The 22,743-nt window shown below is 36.5% G+C and overlaps 1 protein-coding gene across 1 annotated transcript in view; it reads right to left on the reverse strand.

The window, feature by feature from the left end:
• LOC129267260 (ephrin type-B receptor 4b-like) overlaps nucleotides 1–19,278 on the reverse strand; it is a 39,664-nt gene extending 20,386 nt beyond the window's left edge. The window contains exons 1-8 of the mRNA XM_064103538.1: nucleotides 19,128–19,278; nucleotides 18,180–18,351; nucleotides 12,712–12,978; nucleotides 6,231–6,412; nucleotides 4,249–4,342; nucleotides 2,966–3,307; nucleotides 2,027–2,137; nucleotides 98–166 (exon numbers count right to left, since the gene is read on the reverse strand). Coding sequence (XP_063959608.1) covers nucleotides 98–166; nucleotides 2,027–2,137; nucleotides 2,966–3,307; nucleotides 4,249–4,342; nucleotides 6,231–6,412; nucleotides 12,712–12,978; nucleotides 18,180–18,351; nucleotides 19,128–19,142 — 1,252 coding nt within the window. The 5' untranslated portion in view covers nucleotides 19,143–19,278. The remainder of the gene's footprint in view (nucleotides 1–97; nucleotides 167–2,026; nucleotides 2,138–2,965; nucleotides 3,308–4,248; nucleotides 4,343–6,230; nucleotides 6,413–12,711; nucleotides 12,979–18,179; nucleotides 18,352–19,127) is intronic.
• Nucleotides 19,279–22,743: the final 3,465 nt, after the last annotated feature.

Below are 22,743 nucleotides of genomic sequence, written 5' to 3' on the forward strand. Positions count from 1 at the left end.
CATTATGGATTCGACTTGATAATGCTATACCACCTATGCGATCCGGTGCTCCATTGTGACTTTCTTTATTTTAGAGTGTAATAGTGATATTATATACCGGTTGATAGTAGGGGTACTGCTAGGGGGTTAGAAAGGTTCGATGCCCGAACTACTGTATGCGATGGAGCTACAAGAAACGATAAAAACAGAGATGCAAATATCTACATGTTAAGAACATTTATTTCTAAACAACGCATATCTTACGCATGCATTAATTAATAACGTTTCCCCCCCATTTACACTACTTGTATGCGAATATATTTAAGTGTATACTTTAGTATTAAAGGAGAATGAAACTCTTGGAGCAAGTTAGCTTTTGTGAAAGCAGAAAAATCAAAGAATAAGATCAACAAAAGTTTGAGTAAAATAGGACTAGCAATAGAAGAGTTATGAGCATTTGAATGTCGAGATCACTAATGCTATGGAGATCCTCCCATTGGCAATGCGACCAAGATCTATGATGTCACAGATGAACAACTCTCCCCTTTTGGACACTGAAAATATACCCCAAAACATCTCTTTTTGCTCATTCTAATCATATGACAAACGATTCATCAATGATATAATGTTGTGAAACCTCTATACTTGTCCTCTCATAAAGAGAACACCTCACCTTGTGATAGACTCTATAAAAGTGAGAATATAAGTGAAATAAGTACTAAAGTAATGAGGGAGTTGTACGTGTGTGACATCACAGATCTTGGTCGCATTGCCAATGGGATGATCTACATGACATTAGTGATCTCAATATTCAAATGCTCATAACTTTCTTATTATTCATTCAATCTTCCTCAAACTTTCAACAATATGTTTCTCTGATTTTTCTCTTTGATATGGATTCAGCTGGTTTTAATGGTTTCATTCTCCTTTAAAGCAAACAATGAATATACATATTGTAATTATTCTAAATATCCTCTATAAATATAAATGTTAGTGCTTGATACCTCATTTTATCAGTACTTATCGATGGAATATTTGAAATTAAATGAAATAACAATTTAAAATGCTCTTAAGCTTTGCTTATTCCAGTGTATTCGTTTATTTATTCTTCGATTATTTTTTTGTATTATTATTATTTGAAAGCATGGAATATAGTATCGCTACTACCCTTGATACCCACTGTATTAGAAATGTTTGTGTTTATTACCTCATGTGTAATTACTACACACATTATTCATTAAAAAAATGTGTTTACTTACACCCATATCAATATACGCTGGCCTAAATGTACATTATAAACATTTGTTTCTGATAGTGGGTGTTACTGCTAAAAGGAATGGGCTTTATGACATGCGTACAGGTGGGTGTTTCGTAAAGCTGTTCGTAAAGTTACGAACGACTTTACGCACGACTGGAACATGTTCTTAGGTCATAACTCAATTACGCAGTGATAGCACAAGAAAGGATCACCAGTCGTGCGTAAAGTCGTTCGTATCTTACGAACAGCTTTATGAAACATTCACCTGGTAACTTATCCAGGTTATGTTGATAATATTATGCTAAGAATACAACGGATATTAAAGTGGCACGAACATTTAACAAACACAGTCCGTAATAGAAGATTTCGAATGTAGGTGAGCAATAGTTATATAAAAGTGACAATGGTTCATTGGTTAAAACCTCATACCACAGCAATCAACAGGCAAAGAAGACGTTCTTAACCGACTGAATAATAATGGAGATATATAGTTAGCTGAACAAACAGATGTTTTCTATACGTCGGACAGTTTTTTTTTTTTTTACAGTAGTCATTGTTATTCATATGGAGTTATCTTTGCTAAAAAAAAACTTGACTCGGTTTATTGCTGTTGGGCCCACCCTTTATTTTTCAACACCGCTTTTTATTGGGCCAAACATAGAGAATGCATTGTTTCGTTATTGTTGTTTTTATTGACTGATGGCATATCAAACACTTCAACTACAAAAACGGTCACAAAATGGAACTAATGCAATATCACATACATGGTATAATGTAGATTTACAATACCTGTAGCGATTCGTAACTCTGAGAAATTCCCATGTCCGACGGCATTTCCTGCTGATATTCGGATGAGGTAGGTCGTAAGAGGGCGAAGATGAGTCAGAACAAAGTTATTTCCTATAGAGATGATAAAACAAAAGTTTCAGAGTAATGCAATTACATTCGTTTTTCTATCGTATCCGTCCCATTTGACATAAGCCGGGGTAAAGTGTTATTTGAATTCTGCTGCAAATTTTAGCTAAAAGAAACAAACCGAGTCCTTGTAAATTTAAGATGAAGTATTTGCTGTAAGACCTTGAGGTCAAATCATGCCATTCATAATTCGGCGCCATTACCACGTCTACCACGTGCTTAAAGCACCTTTTGTCCATCATTTAGTGACTGGAAGCTTTTGTGCTTTATACATGTATATACAAAGGGTTTTCCGATCCCCGTTGCATTGCCAATGCTAATCAATAAAAGGATTACGCGAGAGACTTTGCGACGTAAAGCGGGTGTGTTATAGGGCCTTTTCACACGTGAATCTTGAATCATCATTGTAATGATGATTGCAGGCGTTCGTGATTCTAATAATGTTCTAGTTTGGTTTAACACGTGCCAAAAACTCGTCCTTAGCCTTATTTTTCACTGGAATCATCATTCACATTACAATTTTGTTTACAAAGGGCGGATAGACCAACTCTTCGGTTGCTGTTTTCTATGGTGGGGGGGGGGGGGGGCTTCCAGTACACGCGAAGAACGATTGCATAACCCATTGTATTCTTCTTTGGAAGCCCCGCAGTTGTGACTGCCATAAATGCAGTGATCTGAAGTCTCTAATCTATAGGAGACGTGGCCACAAGATGTCAGGGCTATTGTTAAGATGCCTTTTCTTCTTAGGCCTATATTAATGCATACGCAAGTTTAATGATGGTGTGATAAATGAACACGAGAAATAGTACATACCAATATCAAATCGACGAACTTGGACTTGTGGCGAAACATATGGCTGTTGGATCTGGTCAAGTGGTGGCTGGTCCTGGAACCCATTTCCGTTTTCATACAGCTGCCTTTCCGTCGGGAAGTCCTGTCTGATTAAGGCTGGCCCTTCCTCATCCTGGACATCATTGAGAAGGAATTGGGCCGGACGACTCTGGCGGAGGTTCCCCATCATGACTGGATGGTAGGCAACGTGATAATAAAGGAGGGGGAATCCCCGAGCTGTCACGTGAGGTGGATCGAGCAAGATCTGTATCGTGGTGTCTGTGATCCTACCAGGCCGGATGTGGCGGGGAACGAGTGGAGGCTCTGACAAGTAAACGCAAGTATCATTATTGTTTCGTGTGATGTTGAATGTTATAGCAACATTTCATTTCATGACGCAAGAATAACCATAAGTAAGAATCTAAAGTGAAAACTCTTTGGTCGGAATTCTGTTGTAAGTCTGGATATTTAGGACCCGGGGGGGGGGCACTCAGTATATAATGCATAGTGGGTATGTGCCGCGGAGGGGACCCCCTTTTTTACACTCAAATTTCCGTTCAAAGGCATAGCATTCTTGTCTTATTGAGAAAAAGAACAAAGAAAGCCGCTCCAAAGCATAGCATTTTCTTCTTATCGAGAAGAAAGATATCCGCTCCAAAGCTTCGCATATTTTTCGTTACGCCGTTCCGGTCGCATTGATCTGCTACAACATGTACAATGAGCTGCAATTTTGGTGAAAAGCCGCAGAGCTGTCCGACCGTCGCCTCTGCGCGAGTGCACCCGGTGGCCGTGCCGCCGGGCTACTCCTGCATCATGCACGCATGCCCGTTCCATAGGGATACATACGCACTCACACACTGGCGATCCGTTCCAAGGACCCCCCGTTTCACAAACATTTGTAGTTCCAAAGCGCGTTCCGAGGACCCTCCTTTTTACAAGCCCGCTCCAAGGCCCCCGTATTTTGTCTCGCCCGCGGCACACCCCTACCACTTTTTTGGTCGAGTACCCCCCCCCCCCCCGGGATTTAGGATGACATTCCGAGAATTTGATTGTACATAAATCTGAACATGCGTTAGAACCGGGATCCATCAATGCAGGAAATATAAGAAGAAGGATACATGCCTTATCAATATTGTAGCATATACGTGTTATGCGAGGCAAATACTTTCCAGTTGCACTGTGCTATTAAACCTTCCTTGCATCGCAGATATCAGTTGGACATCCGACGATCTGTTATTGTTTTGAGCGCCATTTTGACTACATACCTGCTCTGGAGAGGAGGATGGCGTGTTGACTCCTTCCCAAATTATTGGATGCATGGCATCTATATGTCCCGAAGTCCCTGGCTTGGGGAGTTATCTGAATAATGTATAAAACATCGCAATCGAATTGTCAGGTTTACTCAGATATATTCATATGACAGGTGGCTGAAACAAAAATGATCGAATAGAATTAAGACCGCTAATTCGGGTCTGTTGTTTTAGGTATTAATCTTAGAATGTGAACCTGTTACCATTTCATGCCCTTTTTTATCACGTTTATACAATAAAATGCATGTTACATTTATGTATTAGCGCATTCCATAAACATTGCAATGCGCTTCACAATTATAGTATTCATACGATAAAATATTCGCTTAATGCATTAAAATAAAATCATAACAGTAAGAAAGAAAAAAAACATTAATACAAAACACAATGGAAAGGAAAGATGGAATGGTGAAACTGATAAAATGAGGCCGGTTTAAGGAGGGAGTTAAACAGTTCTAACGATAACAACACCGAGAGGTCGATGGCTGCACCATACAGAATGCATGGATCCCCATGTCTGATCATGTGCTATTAATTAGACGGCCGTTTCCCATGAAACATGATTATGCATGATATGTGCAATCCTGCTTTCCTTTCGTCACATTCAAATTGTTTAGTTAAGTAGATGAGTAAATGGTAAAGTGTCATGTCGCAGTCACACAAACAAACAAGCAAACAATTAAAAAACAACGACCCCAAATCGACGTATGGTGTATGGCATACCATTGGAAATAATATATATTTGGTCGGTATAGGACGCATTTTATACTTCTTATTGCAACAAATTTGAAATGGCAGTTAAACGCTACTGAAATCGTTCAATCTGATTTGCTGATGGTAAACTTATTATAGAAACTGTGCATTGATTACCATAATATGTTTTTGTAACGGAACGCTGGAGTAGGTTAGGTCAGCATGATCGTGGCATCAACCCACTTGCGACTGACCAGTCATTACAGCATTTAAAGGAAACTAACAATTAAACGACCTATAAATACAACACAAATCAATTAAAGAAGAGACAATGTGTATTTCCGAGGTGAACATCTGTTCCCAGTTGGTCCAAACTTTGACCATTAATAAGAATGACATGACACATAGTCGTAAACTTTACTTTCCCTTTCATTATGTTGTCTCCAAAAAAAACCCATTAAGGTTTTTATTTGAGGCAATTATGCCACTATCAAATTGATAAAACAGGAATGGGAACAAATAGGCATGTATTCAGATAAAAAAAAACCTTTACATTCTATTTTCAGTAGGAACATTTTAATTCACTGACCATAAATCTTTGTGTCGTTGTAAGGTAATGGAAAGTTCAGAGCTCAAAAGTTATGACAATATTGACTTTGTAGTAGATGTTAATACAATTTTCCACGCATTAATCAAATGGGTAGTATGTGTATCTGAATCATACAATATTTTTATATCGCAGTGTCTACCCGGGACCCGTTATACATAACAATTACAAATACTGTAGCTTTTACCAATGTGTTAATTTCAATGCCAACCCCGATTCTAATTGGCTGCTGAGCCCCGTTGTCATGGTTATAGTTACCATATCATTATAGGTCCCAAAAGTCTTGTAAATGTAATGAAACGGATCCTTGTTATTGCATTGGAATTATTTGCACATGTCTATATATTTTTAATGTTTATCGCCATCACCATGGCCATGTGTGTTATACTTGTAACATATACACTGTAAAAAATGAAGTGCTAATTTAGCACTTACAGTGCTTGTATAGTGACTGCACTACGAGTACTGATTTTCTAGTTCAAATTTAAACTAGAAAGTCAGCACTAGTGCAGTAACTATACCAGCACTGTATTTTTTACAGTGTATAGTTTATATTAAAACGCGATAGACATGGTCCTATGACTGTATTATTTGCGAAGTGCTTGTCCTGCTGTGTTTGCCATTAACACGTGCTTACCGATAAAGTGCTAACGCCATCTTGGTACTGTCTACTTGCTCTTCTTGTGACCGATCTCCCATTGATTGTCCACGTGATATAAGGGGGCGGGAAACCACTCCATGCACAGGTCATGTTCACCATCTGAGAGTGGTAACCATACACCTGTGTATCTGACCGGTCCGTCTGGAGGAATGGTGCGTCTGTGTGATGTAAGATCGAGAAACGATATTTATCTGTCAAAATACGAGTTTGGTTACACTCTATAACTATAATATTATGGCATGAAATATCGTAATTCATTCTACACGCACAAGTCTGGAATGCCAAAGTTATTTGTTCCCCCATCTGTATCTCACATGACTGTCTGCATAAAGCGGAGTTTACTTTCCCTTGTTCACTGTTAAATTGTTTCTAAATTGTTTTGTTTCACTTTGTTTGAAGTGGGAATCAGAACAAAACTAATTCAATTGGTGTTCACAATTCTAACATTATAAATTGTGTTCAGTCAATATTGATATTTTGATGTAAAAGGATGAATGATGCATAGGCTAACCATTTAAGGTACGGATTTGTAATTGAATATTGAAAAAATTTAAACACATGCACATCAAAATAGCATAAATCATTTGCTGGACCCACGAATTGAGTTTTCTCCCTTGCTTTGATAAGTTCGTTCACCTCACCACGTGGCATATAATTGCCTCGTTTGTAATTGCTAAAAATAATCTGCGTCATATAGTCTACGAACCATATATAGAAGATATGAATATCAATGTGACCCGCCTGTGGGCAAGTGGCTTCATATAGGAAACATCGTTGACAGGCAATTATGGTAGCGCAGCAAATAATTCAGTTTTAATATGCCTCTTACAGTGTGCATACGATCTGTTTTTACCCCACTGGTCCATAAAGTAGTGGATACTCTAAAATGACTGTTAAGAAAACACCATTTAAATGAGACATTAAACCTATTCTGAAGACTCTTCGAATGACTTGGTAATGAATATCAATTTTAAAATAAAAATACATTAGTCTCGGATTTATGCGAGAAAAGGAAACACTACAAATCGGTAAGGTTTCAGTTACAAATTATATACATGTACCAAGTGTATTGTGCCTGGTGATTATTAATAGGTTAATAACAAAGAACAAAAGAATTGCAAATTTATGCAAAACATTATGTGATAATGTGGGAAGGGTTTGCCCAGAATTTATACAAAGCTACAGTTCTTTTGCTGTAAGGTAGAAATACCTAGAACACCATTCGCAATTGCCGAATCAGGTGTTCCTAGAACGATGTGCAATGATGTGACCACTTTAGTATTATAATGTGTGGGCAATAAGGAACGTGCTCGTCCCCTAGTCAGCAGCTAGTGTTAGATAAATAGTAAATATAGGGCCATGCATTGCTATGTGAAGGACGTCGTGTCTGAGGGCTTCTTATAACACTGTCTATACAGGATGCAAATACCTATGCGTCTTGCCATGATTAGCGCGTGCATTTTGAGGCTAGGTTTCAGAAAATCCGCTAAAACATCCTTGTCATTGGCAGTTAAAATCAATTCAACACAAGCCAGACAGTATCGCAGGTTGTTAGGATGCCCCCAAACACCCACGAAATAGGCTAAAGGAAGTCAAGACTAGAAAGACCACGGACGGAGGGTGGAGCCCTCAGCACCAACCCATGACGCATACTTCCTCGCATACTCTTTGGTATGATCACTATGAGTTGTGGGTAGGGTATACAGCGATTATGTTTTGGGAATAAAGATAGTACCAGGCACCTATCCCCATACCTAAAAATGATCTCTTAATCTATCCATGAATATTAATAAAATGTTTTATAAAATGCTGACGAGGGCACTGGCAACAACAAACTACTTTTATTGCAAAATTTCAAAGATTACACGGAATATTTTTAAAAATACTTTCATCTATTGCGCAATATCTAGTAACGTCTCATCTAAGGCGATTAATTTTAATATACGAAATAAAGGAACAATATGCTTACAAACATAACATTAAGTATGAAGATAAACTATAATTTCTCAGAGGGCCTATTCCTATTAGATAAAACATTGTTCTATCAATCTGAGCATTGTAAAAATGGTATACTACTAATTATGCATAAACAAAATATTCAGGTGTGATTTTTTTGCATAATGGATCGGAAACGTGGACAACTTCAAAACAACCTGGCTCAGAACAGATAGTCATGGAAGGATCATGAAGAGGGCTACATCCAACAGTGGCTGAACTCTGCCTGATATTCATTACAATTAATCATGTTGATTTGGACACAATGTGTATTACTTGAATCAAATATCCATATGGAATGTTTGTGTTATGTGTATAATGCATTACGGTTTAATTTCATGTGAAAGGGGGCATCTTGCGTTCACTGCTCTAACTATTACGATGTATGTTTCCTGCGCTAATTATTTGGTTTCCTTATTCAGATATCAAGGTAAGCTGTAATCAGCTGGATTGCTAAGAGAGTAATATTGTCTTGTGATATAAAAAAAAGCTCTAAACATATTTCTCACCATTTTAGTATTCACCAATGCGAACATTTTTCATTTACTTTCTTCACTTTCTGCGTAAAAAGGCAATCGACTGCAAAATTTGTGATTGTTTCACAGCCCAATATTATTTGAAAGTGATTTCAATGATTTGCCAACTTCCCCATAAATTCATAGGACACAATGATATTCTCTCCTTACATTCAATACTGCAAGTATGTATTACGTGTATTACGTATATATCATTGTTTATTACCCTTGCCACGATGTACCTATAGAGCTCGGTAAGGAAGAAACAATACATCGCACTAATGTAAGTATTATTGTCATCCACATTATAAACAATACCTTTAGAATTTTTGTCCATATTCTACATAACTGTCAGGAGATATTTCAATCGTCAGGTTAGCCTAGACAGTGATTTTAACTTAGCTTTCTTTGTTTTCCAGCACGAAAATTGCATAATCTATACAAGAGGTACATAAAAAAAAAATAATAAGATATGGTATTATGGTAAATAAAATCGAACTTATCAACCACCTGACGACAGCGCACTCTGATTCAAATGTTGTTTTACCAAATGTGGTGAATTGGATGAAAATTGCCATATTGCAAATGTTTAAAAATTCTAAAATGTCCTAAGGACCTAACAGTTATCTGCAATTTATCGCAAGAAATGTCAAAGCTTCCCCAGTAATCGTCATCTAATTTTCATCCTCGATTCAATATTTGGGGTATGCATATATCGTATTATTACCCCCCTCATCATGGAGAGATCAGCAAGGAGGCAACAACATATACTGCTTTGGGAATTATCGTGTTTCATGTATGTAATGCAAATTAGAGATAGTGCCAATGTTATTCAACTATTCAACCTATCTTACCACACATTGCTCGTCAGAAAAGCCTTGAGATTGACTCCAACATTGCTTTATTTGGTCATCTGAGCTAAATATACATATTCTACCATTTCCATGTACAGTGAACCAATTAGTTCAGTTGGGATGAACAAGATTTGTATTGTACCCTCGCATTTAATCCCAAGACTTGTAATCGATTTCAGAACCTGAAGTTGGTTGCAACTGATATCAGGTGTTTGGTAACTAACCTATATATTCCTTGCCTTACCATCCTTGGTTGTTTCTTCAAATCAATATTGCAAGTATCGCTTTACATCATTGGATATTACCCCTCTCTTCATGGAGAGCTCAATGAGGAGGTAACAACATAATTATCTAAATATTATCGTGCCTCGTGTTAATAACAATATATTCACGGATTCTGCACATATTCATCGTCCTTCTAACCACAATTTGGTTGTTATAACAGCCTTGGCAGTGATTTACCATTGTTTTATTAAGGGCTCTGCACAGACACGTAAATATACATAATTTACCAATTTCATATACAGCGAATCAATTCACATTCATTTTTTTTTATTCATTTATTGATTCCACTTTTAAAACAAATAACATAATGTACATAACAAATGTATTCGTAAACATAGTGTATCAAAGATCAAATTAAATATCTAACATAAGTATTTAAACATAAGGTACACTACAAAATGTAAAAAAGGTGAGGAGCCTAAATAAAAAGCAGAGCTTGTAGAAAATTAGGCTCCCATTGGGAGAAAATATAAGTTGTTACTTTGGGCGAACAAATGTGGAAACGGAATACATATTTATTACATTGAATGTTTTACACAAAATATATCGAAAGGCATCAAGTAACCAGAAAATGATGAAGTAGAAAAAGAATAACATTAGTAAGATAAAATGAAATTGGAAAACGACCAAAAGATGGAGGGGGAGTCAAGGGATAAATAATAGAGTATAAGAAAGAAAGAATATAAAAACATAATTATAATTATAATTATTATTATTAATATCATTATTATTTGCAGTCATCAGTACGATCCAGCATTGTACCTCTCTAAGAGGTATAACTTAAGCTTGCGTTTGAAACAATTGAGAGAGGGGCTATCAACCAGTTCGTTATCTAGGCTGTTCCAGAATTTGGGTCCTGTTGTAGTAAAAGTGCTATTTGCAAAAACAGTTCGGGTTTGTGGGAGGTGGTAATGATTAGCTTGTCTAGTTGAATGGGAATGTAAAATGAAATTGCGTTGAAATAATGGCGCAAAGGCATCTGGTAAATTGTCATTCTTAAGTTCGAACATAAATATACCAAGGTTGTACAAATATAAATCAGATAGTTTCAAGATTTTGCAATCATGAAAAAGGTTGTTTGTATGAGCACGAAATCCAGCGTTATTGATTATTCTTATAACACGCTTTTGGACAATGTTAATTTTATCCAAGAGGGTTTTGGAGCTATTGCCTCATGTTAGAATACAGTAATTGATGTAGGGCAAGATTAGAGCAGAATAAAGTATACGCAACACATGAAAGGGTACAAAGTGTTTCAGTTTGTTTATCACACCAGTGTTACGAGATAATATTTTACATAAGGAATCAATCTGTACCCGCCAAGAAATATGCTCATTGGATAACACCTGACCGATTGTTGACTGTATTTTGCAATCAACTGCAAGACTTGTGATTTATTTCAGAGTCTGTTACTTCCGACCGTATTGATTACTCTTGATTTCTTATTCCAATCAATAATTGAAGTAGACCTTTTCTATCATTAATATACATTACCCTTGCCACTATGGAGAGATATGTCTGGAAGAAACAACATATTGCATTGCAATTGCAAGATATCTTGTTGATTTCATAAGCTGAAATTCCCTCCAATTTATTGCGAGATTTGGGCAGTTAAATAAAAAAAAAATGAAAAAGACGAACTGCGATCTGTAGATGCCACTGCAAGATCAGAAGAAATATGATATTTCCCTGCCTTCTAGTCTGAATCGGCATCGAATAAATACTACTTTATTTGCTTTACGTGACAATGATGCAACAGTAGTCATTGTAAGATTGGATGTTGATTTGATGATCTAATCAATATAGAATAAGACTCTCTTGGTCATGGTAATTAGTACGTGACCCGCTAGAAAATGAGATACTGTATACAGCCATATGCCTGGCTGTTATTGTAAAACGCATGAGATCAGTTTCGATTTCATTTCTAAAGACGATGAGATAATATCTGTCTACATGCATATCATATTTCTAACACTTAGTAAATTTGACATGAACAAACATGATGAGTGTTAAGCATGATGTCTGAAACATGGTGATTCAATATACGTTCTGTATACTGTTTCTGTTTCATATTCCGAAAGAGAATTCGACATTATTACAAATTCGGGAATTTTTTTTTTTGTTGGATTTTTACCAATTTATCATTTTACACTCATCTGCCAATTCAAACTGATAACACGATCTTGTTTAATTAATTGTTTGGTAAAGCAGGATTTACTCAGTGAAATTAAATATCATTCCTATGTAATATGTGACCTGCCACCCCAAACCAACAATATGTCGACCAAAATTAATATTAAGATTTGTTATTGAGCTTGAAAATTAATTTCATAAGCTTTAAAATGATCATATTTAATATGTTAAAATTGACCAACAATAACCATTAAAAGTACTTGATTGAACGCAGAGAAAATTCAGCAAAGAGCTTTAAAAATAAGGAGAAAAAAGGTTTGAAGTTGAATAAATTACTATTTTGGCTATTTACAGAGAACCTTACCTGGCGACTTATTGGTGGTTTTGTGGTGGTAGGTCAAATATATGTCTTAGAAGTGCCGAGCTTACAATGCCGAACAGCTCAACCCGGTCTCTGTGACCAAACAAGTACTTCACACTTTACTTTTATATCGTAGAAGGTTTAATACACTATCAAATGCAAACATCCTCCATAAAACTTCATAAAGCTGTTACATAAATGGTGACTTCGCTAACAATACACAATCAGAATCACTATATCAACGTGATATGATTTTGTATACTTTTTATATTATATACATAAACACAACTTTAATGAATTGTTATCATACTTACGTTTTACATTTAAGCTCATCGGCTGTGAGATGACAGCTAGGGAGTTTCTTGCCTCACATATAAACCTTCCGCCATCGGATATTGATGCTATCCGTACTGATAATACCCGGCCTGCTGATACTCGACGACCATTAGGGAGAAGTTGACCCGGGTTTGGCCTCCTCCAAGAGGTAGTCGGTTCCGGATCGCCGGTAGCATTACATTCTAGCCGAACCGTTGACCCGATGGTTGTTTGTACCGTTGGTGTGATATATGCTATAGATGGGGCTTTAAATGAAAATAATGGAGCAAATGTGGTCATTATTGCGTTTTGCTCTAGTACAATCAGGTAGTGTTTGCAACACTATGCAGACGCATTCTGGAACGTAGAGAACCTAATATTCTCAAAAGCCGTTCATGACGAAGCAGTCATTGTCGAAAATCGGTGAATTGGGATATCCGTGTCTTGGACGACATGTTTGCAATCTTTCGTCAGCTAAGAATTTTACAACGATCTGGGGAGCGTTTCATCAACATTTTTATCCGACAAGTTGTCAGATCTGACAACTTTCCCTGATTTTGATTGGCTGAGAGGCATTGTTCCTATGGAAACTGTCAGATAATTTGGGACTTGTCGGATAAAAAGTCCGACAAGTCCTTTCACGAAACACCCCCCAGCTTTCCCGGCGCACAAATTTTAGACAAAGACCTCTCCGCTGTCAATTGTGATTCGACGGGCTTTTTCAATAGATTAACTTTGTTGTAGAATCCGTCCCCGTTGAAACTGAGAAAAGTCGCTATCATCAAAGTAACTTATAACGTTTCATCGGACAAACAATACAGCGCGTCCCAAAAAAATTGTCCCTCTGATATGCGGCTAAATTACTTCAAAAAATAAAAATTATTCTCAATGAAATGTATGGATTTAGGAAGCTCATATCATGTTCTAACTTCTATAAAAATTTCATTGATCTCGCTTCAGCAGGTTCAGTGGTTTTGAATACACAGTCTGTTATTTAACAGTGGTGCTTTTCAGCCCATTCCAAGTTTGCATGTATGCAGCACTGCTGTGTGTTCTGCACTTTCTAGCATATCAACCCCCTTAGAAAGTTCTGACCAAGGAATTCCCTGATCTGACCAGGGAAATCTCCATGATCTAACCAGGCTCGTCAAATCACAACCTTTAGCATGTTCAGAAGGGCAAAAACAATATTTGACAGTTCATTTCATGTTTGATAACAGGAGATGCACAATGATTAAGACAACAGGTCATGTCTGTTTCATGCCTAATTCATGACTAATACTGCATTTTTGTTTTCATTATTTTTTTAGTTAATAAGCTACTGTTGTTAAGTTAATCCAATGTAACTTAAAAAAGTCAAATATTTCTCTGGTAAAGTTCCTTTTCGCAAAGGGTGATTAACTTGTGGATTACCCTTTATTTTCAGCTTATTTTACTCAACCATCATTCACATTTTCTATCCAAGATGTTGCACTGATCCCCCTTATCAATCATCAAACAATCTTAATTTGTATGTTTCTTATCCTTCTAAACATGCCAAAGTTTATGATTTGATGAGCCTGGATATGATAAGGGAAATGTCCCTGCTCAGATTCTTGATGTAAAAATTTGAGTTGATATGCCACACACAATGCAGAAATGCATCAATGCTGCAAACTTGGAATGGGCTAAAACACACCACTTGCACGTAACAGAGTGTGTATTCAAAACCGCTGAAGCGTGACCAATGACATTTTCATAGAAGTTAGATCAGGAGATGAGCTTTCCACTCATGAACATTTATTTGAGGGTACTACCACATTTTATAATTAATTCAGCCCTATGTCAGAGGGACATTTTGGGGGGGACGCGCTGTATTCCAAGTAATGCAAATATCCCCTAAGAACACACGATTTAACTGTGTATTCCCGAATGCCTTTTTCTTTATATTATAAGCGTTTGTTTTACCAAAAAATAATTACCGGCAAACAAACAATAGCATTGTCATTGCTTGATGGAAACCCTCAGGCCTAGGTGAAGGGTCTGAAATAGATTATCCATAACCTTGCTCCTTAACAGAAACTAAACAATTTTTCATATTTATATATACATTTATCATGTATTTTTCAACAAATATGAGCTTATTTTGAGGTATTCATCACAATCCTTTAGAAAATGCCAACCGCTGAATGCGTCTAATACTGAATTTAAGGTGAGCGAGCAGTCCGTGCCTTCACAAAAAAAATAAAACATAAGTCAACCGAATTTGACAAGAGAGCAGACTACCCCTTTGAATATTATTAACAATGGCTGAATTTAAGATTCAGCCATTTTGCCCATTTTCAAAATAGTCAGAGTTTAAAGTGAATATTTTTTACGTTATTCTAGGTGTGGTCTCATAAAAAATGGCATTCATTTTAAGAAACTCATTCTATTTTTTAATTTACATATAACAGAATTTACCGATGCCGAGGGTTTACAAAAGTAATCAAGATGGGTTTCGTGTATATCAAAGCAACGTTATACTTTGATCATGTCGATGGTATACAGAAATATAGGGCAAGTCCTCAATGTCGCATAACCCTGGGTTAGTCTGCAGACACAGACCCTGATTGAAATTCTGATCATCAAGTGTGTCTCCACACAAAGACAAGCACACACAAAACTTGCTGTTTAAAGTGTCTTCAGTACACAAGGCATGAGTAGGCTGCAATTCAGACCCTTTACTCTAGTGAAGGGTTTACACAGCAGACTAACCCTGGATCATGACTGTTAATTAATTGAGGTTATCTATTTCGCTTTGCCATGCCATTCTATGAACATGTCGAATCACGATCCTCGGTTGCTTTTGTGGATTTCCTGTGGTGTTCGATTACATGCTCTCGCTGGCGTACCTAGGATTTTCCAGAAGGGGGGCAAATTTTTTGGAGGATATTTCGTCCGCGAAAAAAATTGACAAGAAAAAAAAAAAAAAAGGTCATCAACCAAAAAAAAGGATTCCTTACCAGAAACAAATTGGACAAGCAAAAAAAAAAATAAATGTCTTCAACCAAAAAATGGATTTCTTACCAGTAACAAAAAATTGCCAAGCAAAAAAAAAGAAGAAAAAAAAGGTATTCAGGTTACCCTGTATCAGTTGTGACTCGTCAGGGGGGCAGGGATACGTCCCCTGCATGAGTTGTGACTCGTCAGGGGGAAGTCTGCCCCCCTGCCCCCCCCCCCCCCCTTGGTACGCTAGTGCGTGCTCTTAAAGACCTTCGAAGTCTACATTTGGCTGTTGTATTAATCTTTTGAATCAAATACAATGCATGGAATCTCGAATCCCGATGCATCGCGATGTGATTAGCAAATTATAATTCATCAACAATATTGAGTATGGAATCTTGTTTTTTTCATTATACTCAAAAGTGCATTGCAGCTGAGGTCAAATGCGCATTATTTAATTTCACGGAATGGATTATGTCAGAGGAAAAAAATGAGAAAAAATATAGATAACAATGAAAAATTATGACGTCGTCATAGAAATAAAAATTAAAATCAACCCATCCTAAGTTGAGACAACTGCCAGAACTGTACTAAATCTACAGCTTTCAAAGGCGCTTTTGTATTTTAAAAACTGGTTTGAAAATTGTTCGAGTATTTTCTATCACCAGAAAACGTACGAAGGTTTGACCATTCAACCATTCCGGAAAGCGTAAAGTTTTGCCAGTCCATCTTCGCGATATTTGGAAAACGTTTAGTCAAAAAACCATAATATACCTTTTAATTGCCTATCAAATACATTCCTGCAATCCATACAACCTTCAATATTTCCTTCACTTGACTGACCTCCAAGAAGTCATTCTTAAATCCCCTGTCAAGCAGGGATCTTCTTAATCTCACATGAAATACGTTCAATGAGCAAATATATGACGTATCCATTCCATGTGTCATTGGCTACATACTGATGATACTTTGGAGGAGATCCCTCAAGATGTCATCATGACCTAACACATTATTCATAAGCAACAAAAATTCATCATAAACCTTCTTTTAATCTGAAAGATTCATGGATAATCTTTCTGGAAATGTTTAAGGGCACGGATTGAGACGTACCACCTGTAAACAGAACACGTAATTACCCTGTTAAGTCCACTTTCATATTGATAAGGACGCTCTCAAACCCGAATGGAAAATTACTTAAACATGCTTTTAAAAATGAAAATTAAAAAAACGGGTGTTTGGGTAAGAATCTATAATAATTCTAACAAACATAACGATAGCTATGAATAAAAAAAAATATATATATTTCATGTCTATCGGTATTAAAATTTGAAGCACGTGTGATGTCACTTTTATCAATTTGCTCACCAATGCACAAAATGACTTTATAAAAGCCATATGCTTCAAATTATTTACTCAAAAATAAGTTCTTTATAGTGCCGACTTATAATAGTACGCTATTCATTTGTTTATGACCACACCTTGCAGGTATTATGTACTACTAAGAGTAACCACACATTCTTCATAATTGAATACTTGTCGAATTGGCGAGTTATCTCTAGCACTTTTCGCAATCCACCCACCGCCGCGTTGCCAATTTGGGATTAATAATGTTGTAGTGATTTCATGTTTTAACAGCCATCACGTTTGTATTCCCGGATGGTGTTTCTTAAAGGTTTTAATGAATTATGCACGATTTTACTCACTACCACTGTCTTCAAATTTTTAACCATGAGCATCTTAACAGCATGAATTACATCCCCACTTAATTCACTGTACGAAAAAACTGTGAGCACGCTATGAACTCACTGTGCAAAACTGTGTTCTTCCTATTATGGACATTTTATCTTAATATTAACAGTTGAATTGTGTTCCCTTCACAAAATGTCTATATACACGCAGTTGCCAAGTTGGCCATCTGTTTCCATCTTGATTAGCATAAAACAAGTCATAATGACTATGTCTTATTTTGGTACCCAAGGGTTTGAAGTTGATTCTTATCTTCGTTTCCTCTCTACTTTCCTTTGAAATCCAGGCACTGTATACAGTAGCTAGGAATACATCTCAAAACGTGTCTGGGATGCAGACATCGAGTACGTTTCTAAGACAATTACATGTAGTTGTAGCGCTCATTACGTGATACTTGTTATCTTGAAGCCGCAAACTCTGTGTTTGTCAAAACGTTTCCCATGTGGTCCGAAATTAATCCAATTGAATCCATTATCCTTTCATTTTTGTCATGGCTAATTGTCCTTTTTCTTGTCCATTGATATTTCAGAAAGTAACTACAAGTAATTATATGATTCCTTATAATGATTTTTTATTAATGTACACCACTTGCTTGCTCTTTATTGCTAGATATCCGTGTAATCGTCTTTTCACTTATTTTCTTTTCGATTATAAGGAAATGATAGTCTGCAACACCCCCCCCCCACACACACACACAAACCCTATTCCCACAATGTTTGGTTTTCTTTAATGGAACCTTTTCCAAGTTTGTACTCACCACCAATGCGCAATTCTGCTATAGCCTGTGAAGTAGCCCCATTGGCTTGTACTTTACATTTCCAAGGCCCGGCATCATCTACATGTGCGTTTGATATTTCTAGTGTGAACTGTCCCCGGATAGAAGTATCTATCGAGTATCGCTCTCTCGATTCCGCCTTTTTCGTTTTTACCTGCAAAGGGGTGGGGAATAGTGATAAAGTTTTTCCAATACACACTAACAAGTTTCAAGTATGAACCATATTAAAATGAAAGACTGCCGACATCCGTTTGGAGGATTTTTTTCCCCTTTAGAGTGAGGTGCGAACATGAATCTCTTTTGTTCCTGTTTATATTTTGAAGTGCCCACTTGTACCTCACATATGCTAAGGGTGTTTCATTTGTTTTTCTTTAAAAAGTGCAAATTTGCATCTTCCCTAAAGGGTTCTTCTCTGCACCCTATGGAGAGTTTGAAATGTCGCTAACTGCAATTTCGGAGGAGCTACAAGCTCCATTATGGGCACAATTGCACAGAAATGAGTGCCTTCAGTTTTGCATTTCAATAACGCAGTTTTTTAAAGTCGCCCTGCATGTGTGATTGTTATGTTTTTGGAGCCGTTTTAGATTAGGCTACAATCGTTTTGCACATTTGGTTATTAGTCTGCTTATAATGGCGAACACACTTCATCAATTGAATATTGTTTTGTTTAACAATTATCCAATAATAATATTGTAATATTGATAGCTTTTTTCGGTGGGTTATGGAAATCTAAATTAACGGAAATGAGCATACAGTAACGAACTGTAGGCCCTGAAAAAAACGATATGGCATCAATATGGTGTTCCTAAGCCTTTTTTATATCAATGATGCGATAGTCACATGGAACTGGTTTTGGAACTCCATTTTGTTTAACTTTTGAGATGTGAGATTTGAATATGAGTGATTAATAAAAGGTCAACGGTCACTTACCCCACTATCTACCATTTGAAGGTCATGGTGATACCATGTGAACGAGGAGGAATCTGGCGACGTCGCTGTATCACTGCAGGTTAGTTGAATGTTGGCTCCGATCTGAAAGGGGCCTTTGGCTGGCACAGTGTTGATGACAACTGCACCAAATACTGTTGAATATGAAAACACATGAAGTGTATCAGCCATATTAATAAATAACGTTCTATTCAAATTAGACATTAATTGATAGACTGTTGAATCCATTAATAGAAAATGATCAATCAACTCATGGATGTTATAGAAGATTCGAAAAGTGAGCTTTTTTATTCAAGTATTTTAGTATCTAAACTTTGACCAAACTTACACCGAGCTAAGTTATTAATCGTACTGGTAATTAATTATGCTATTGGATGTGGGCAATTATCAATGCAATCAGTCGTAGAATCCCGGTCCTATACGACCACTGATAAACTTTATGTTATCAAGGTATGACCATGTAAGCCCTGGATTCGGAACTCAAATACCTTTAAACTTGAGGTATAAACCTGTTGGTTTACTATGGGTAGTCGGGTATGACATCGTAAATGTCTAATCCATCAACACATTTGACCCTTGTACATGATGTACTTGGAATGATGACTATAAGAATTTGTATCGCATTGAACTGTTAGAGCAGCGAAAAAGGTCCAAAGGTCATCAGAAATATATTATTAGCGATTTTACATATCTGTCTTTTCATAGATCCAAACCAGACTTAAAGAAATGGTTTGGTTTAAACGATAGCTGAGAATGTGGCAGTTGTATCTTTAAGCTAACACCTGTTCACTTAAAGTGCCTTTACTAAAGAAATGACGACCTTCAAGACACTCTTTTCCAGCTAGGGTAAAACGGCAGAAGATTAGTTATATCCTATCTGTCATTGGGCAATTATCCATGCCAATGCGTATAGTCCGAAAATAATGCTCTTCGCTAAGACAATAGCTGAGAAGGAAGGAAGGAGGGTGGTCAGTCGATGACACATGATAGTGTGTTTTCGAAACAACCACCCAGACGCTTTCTAGAACACAGATAATCTTTTGTCAAAGGTCTTCAAAAGCAAAAGAGCCTTTGACAAAAATCGGTAGATCAGAACAGCAGTGGCGTCCCGGGCCCCGTTTTACAAAGAATTGCAATTGATCCCATCAACCACAACTATGGAAGGCCAGCAACGTCAATATCTAAAGTGCATGTTTAATCAACATATTTTCTTGATATGACGTATATTCACATGGTCATCGCTTTCTTGGTAATTCAGAATGCTTCTCTTTGTTTCAAAAGACATTGTGCAATTTCCTAAAGAAAAAATTGTGACAGTGATTGGTTTTCATATACTAGAGGTTGATCGGATCAATCGTAACTCTTTGTAAGACGGGGCCCTGGACTCTGGGCAAACGACATATTTGTTTCGTCCAGTCCGCGAATCTTCGGACGATTCTGCTGTCCCGGTCCACCAACAAAAACCTCAGAAATGTCCATTTTCATTTGACTTGCATTTTCAAAGGACTTTGTGTGTCGTAGAAAGCGGCTGTGGAGTGATTGCGAAAATACGCTAATATCAACCTTCGACACAATGAACGTCGTGGGTAATATTCTGAACCCTGATTTAACTTAATTAAATAATGACTAAACCTATGGGCAGCTACAGTGTGAGGGTGCCAAAAATATGTTTACACTGTATATTACCCGCGTTAATGAACTCTTTTTACACGTTTTTTATTGAAGAAAGTGTTTTACATATATATATTTATAATTCCAATGTTTTTTGTTTATAATACAAGCGTTAAAGGGTCAACAAAGACTTTAGTGTTTTTTTCGTATGGCAGACATGGTAGAGGGCAGAATGGGTTCACTACTAGTCTGGGCGGATCCAGGATTTCCAAAAAGGGGGCATAAAAAGGTTTCCATCTAAAATTGAACGTCATTTCGTCTACGTAAACTTTGAAAAGTCAAAAAAGAAAAAAGAAAAAAAATATCCTCAATTGTGTATGAACGACATATTCCCATTAAAAAATATATAGCGTTACTCTAAAAAAAAATGGGGGCACACTTGTGTAAGAACGGCATATTTACATATTAAACATCTTTATTATGGCTCTCTAAATGAAAAAAGAACCCCCCCTCCCTAGATCCGTCACTGATACTAGTGTAGATAATATTACGATTAGTACAACACAGTCACATGTACATTCACCTATAATATATATGTATAATGTATACATATAGGCGTATATTGTCCCATTTACATAATTCATGACGCATAAAGAAGTTACTTTATTTTTACTTTATGGTTCGTGGTATTCAGGATTGGGCAGTATCCACTTCCCTTTTATACCAAAAGTACGACCACATTAGAATGATTCAGAACATATTAAAAACCTCCATAATTATGTCGTCTTGGATAACCAGTTGTGCTTTTTAATCCTATGAATAGTTGTTTGGAAACCACTTCATATAATCATAGCTTGTATATTTTGCTTTGTCTACTTTATTTACCAAATCACCTATCTTTGTTTAGATAACACTGATATTAAGTCATCACATTGCCACGTTCCTTTTTTTTGGGGGGGGGGGGGGCGGGGGAGGATAAGTGGGTAGGTTTTTTTTATTATTATTATGGTTGTTATTTTTTGTGTAACTAAATTGTGTTTATGTGATTTGCAATCACCTATTAATCATTTGTAAATTTTGTGATTTATTTCAATTTGTATAATAAAAACAGAATTATAAAAAAAAAAATAAAAAAAATGATTCAGAACATATATATAATAATTCAATTATATCTTACTAGAGTATTCTCTACGAACCACCCTCAGAAGGAACTATTTTACCAGACACCATTCTGCACTGTTCTGGCCTGGTAGCAATACGAAAGAAAGGTATGTTTCACAGTTGCTATGGCGACCAGCTATTAATAACCGTACTGGTCAATTCAATCAGGAAGGAATGGGGAGGGGCCAGTTAGGATAGATGGGATAATGAGTGCAAGAAGGTCGTATGTAACATTTTTAACATGGTGTTATCTGTATGTATTACTCCATGATTTTAAGATACTGGAAGAATTTCAATATATAGATATACAAATAATTCCACTGAAATCTCATATATCAAAAAAAATATATTTACTATACTTAGACACGTGAGAAAAAATTATTAGGAACTTGCTTATCAGACGAAATCCATTTAGGGGGATCAAGAGGAGCTGGAACAGCAAATATTATATGATTCATTAGATAATTTATATTGGGTGAGCGGCATATTACTTGTTCAATGAAGGAAAATATTTAAGGAGAAACATAATTATGTCTAAATTCCAGCTCTGGCAATCATATTACCTTTCATCTTTACGATTCAAGCTCCAAACAATAATGATTTAAAAAATCGGTTCTTCACAGGTAAGTTTCGTTATAAATGTTTTAGTTTTCGCATATCCTTTTTCCTAAGCAACGTAAAATCTATCCAAAGTTAGCCAACATGATATCAATATGTTTGAAAAAAGTGGGAAGGGTTAATTTTTGCAAATCAAAGCATGTACAGATCAGGGATATTTTGTTTTATTTCACACCTGTTGAAATTAACACAAATTCCATACGTTCAT

This window comes from Lytechinus pictus, chromosome 8 (genome assembly GCF_037042905.1).
Source record: "Lytechinus pictus isolate F3 Inbred chromosome 8, Lp3.0, whole genome shotgun sequence".
NCBI lineage: Eukaryota > Metazoa > Echinodermata > Echinoidea > Temnopleuroida > Toxopneustidae > Lytechinus > Lytechinus pictus.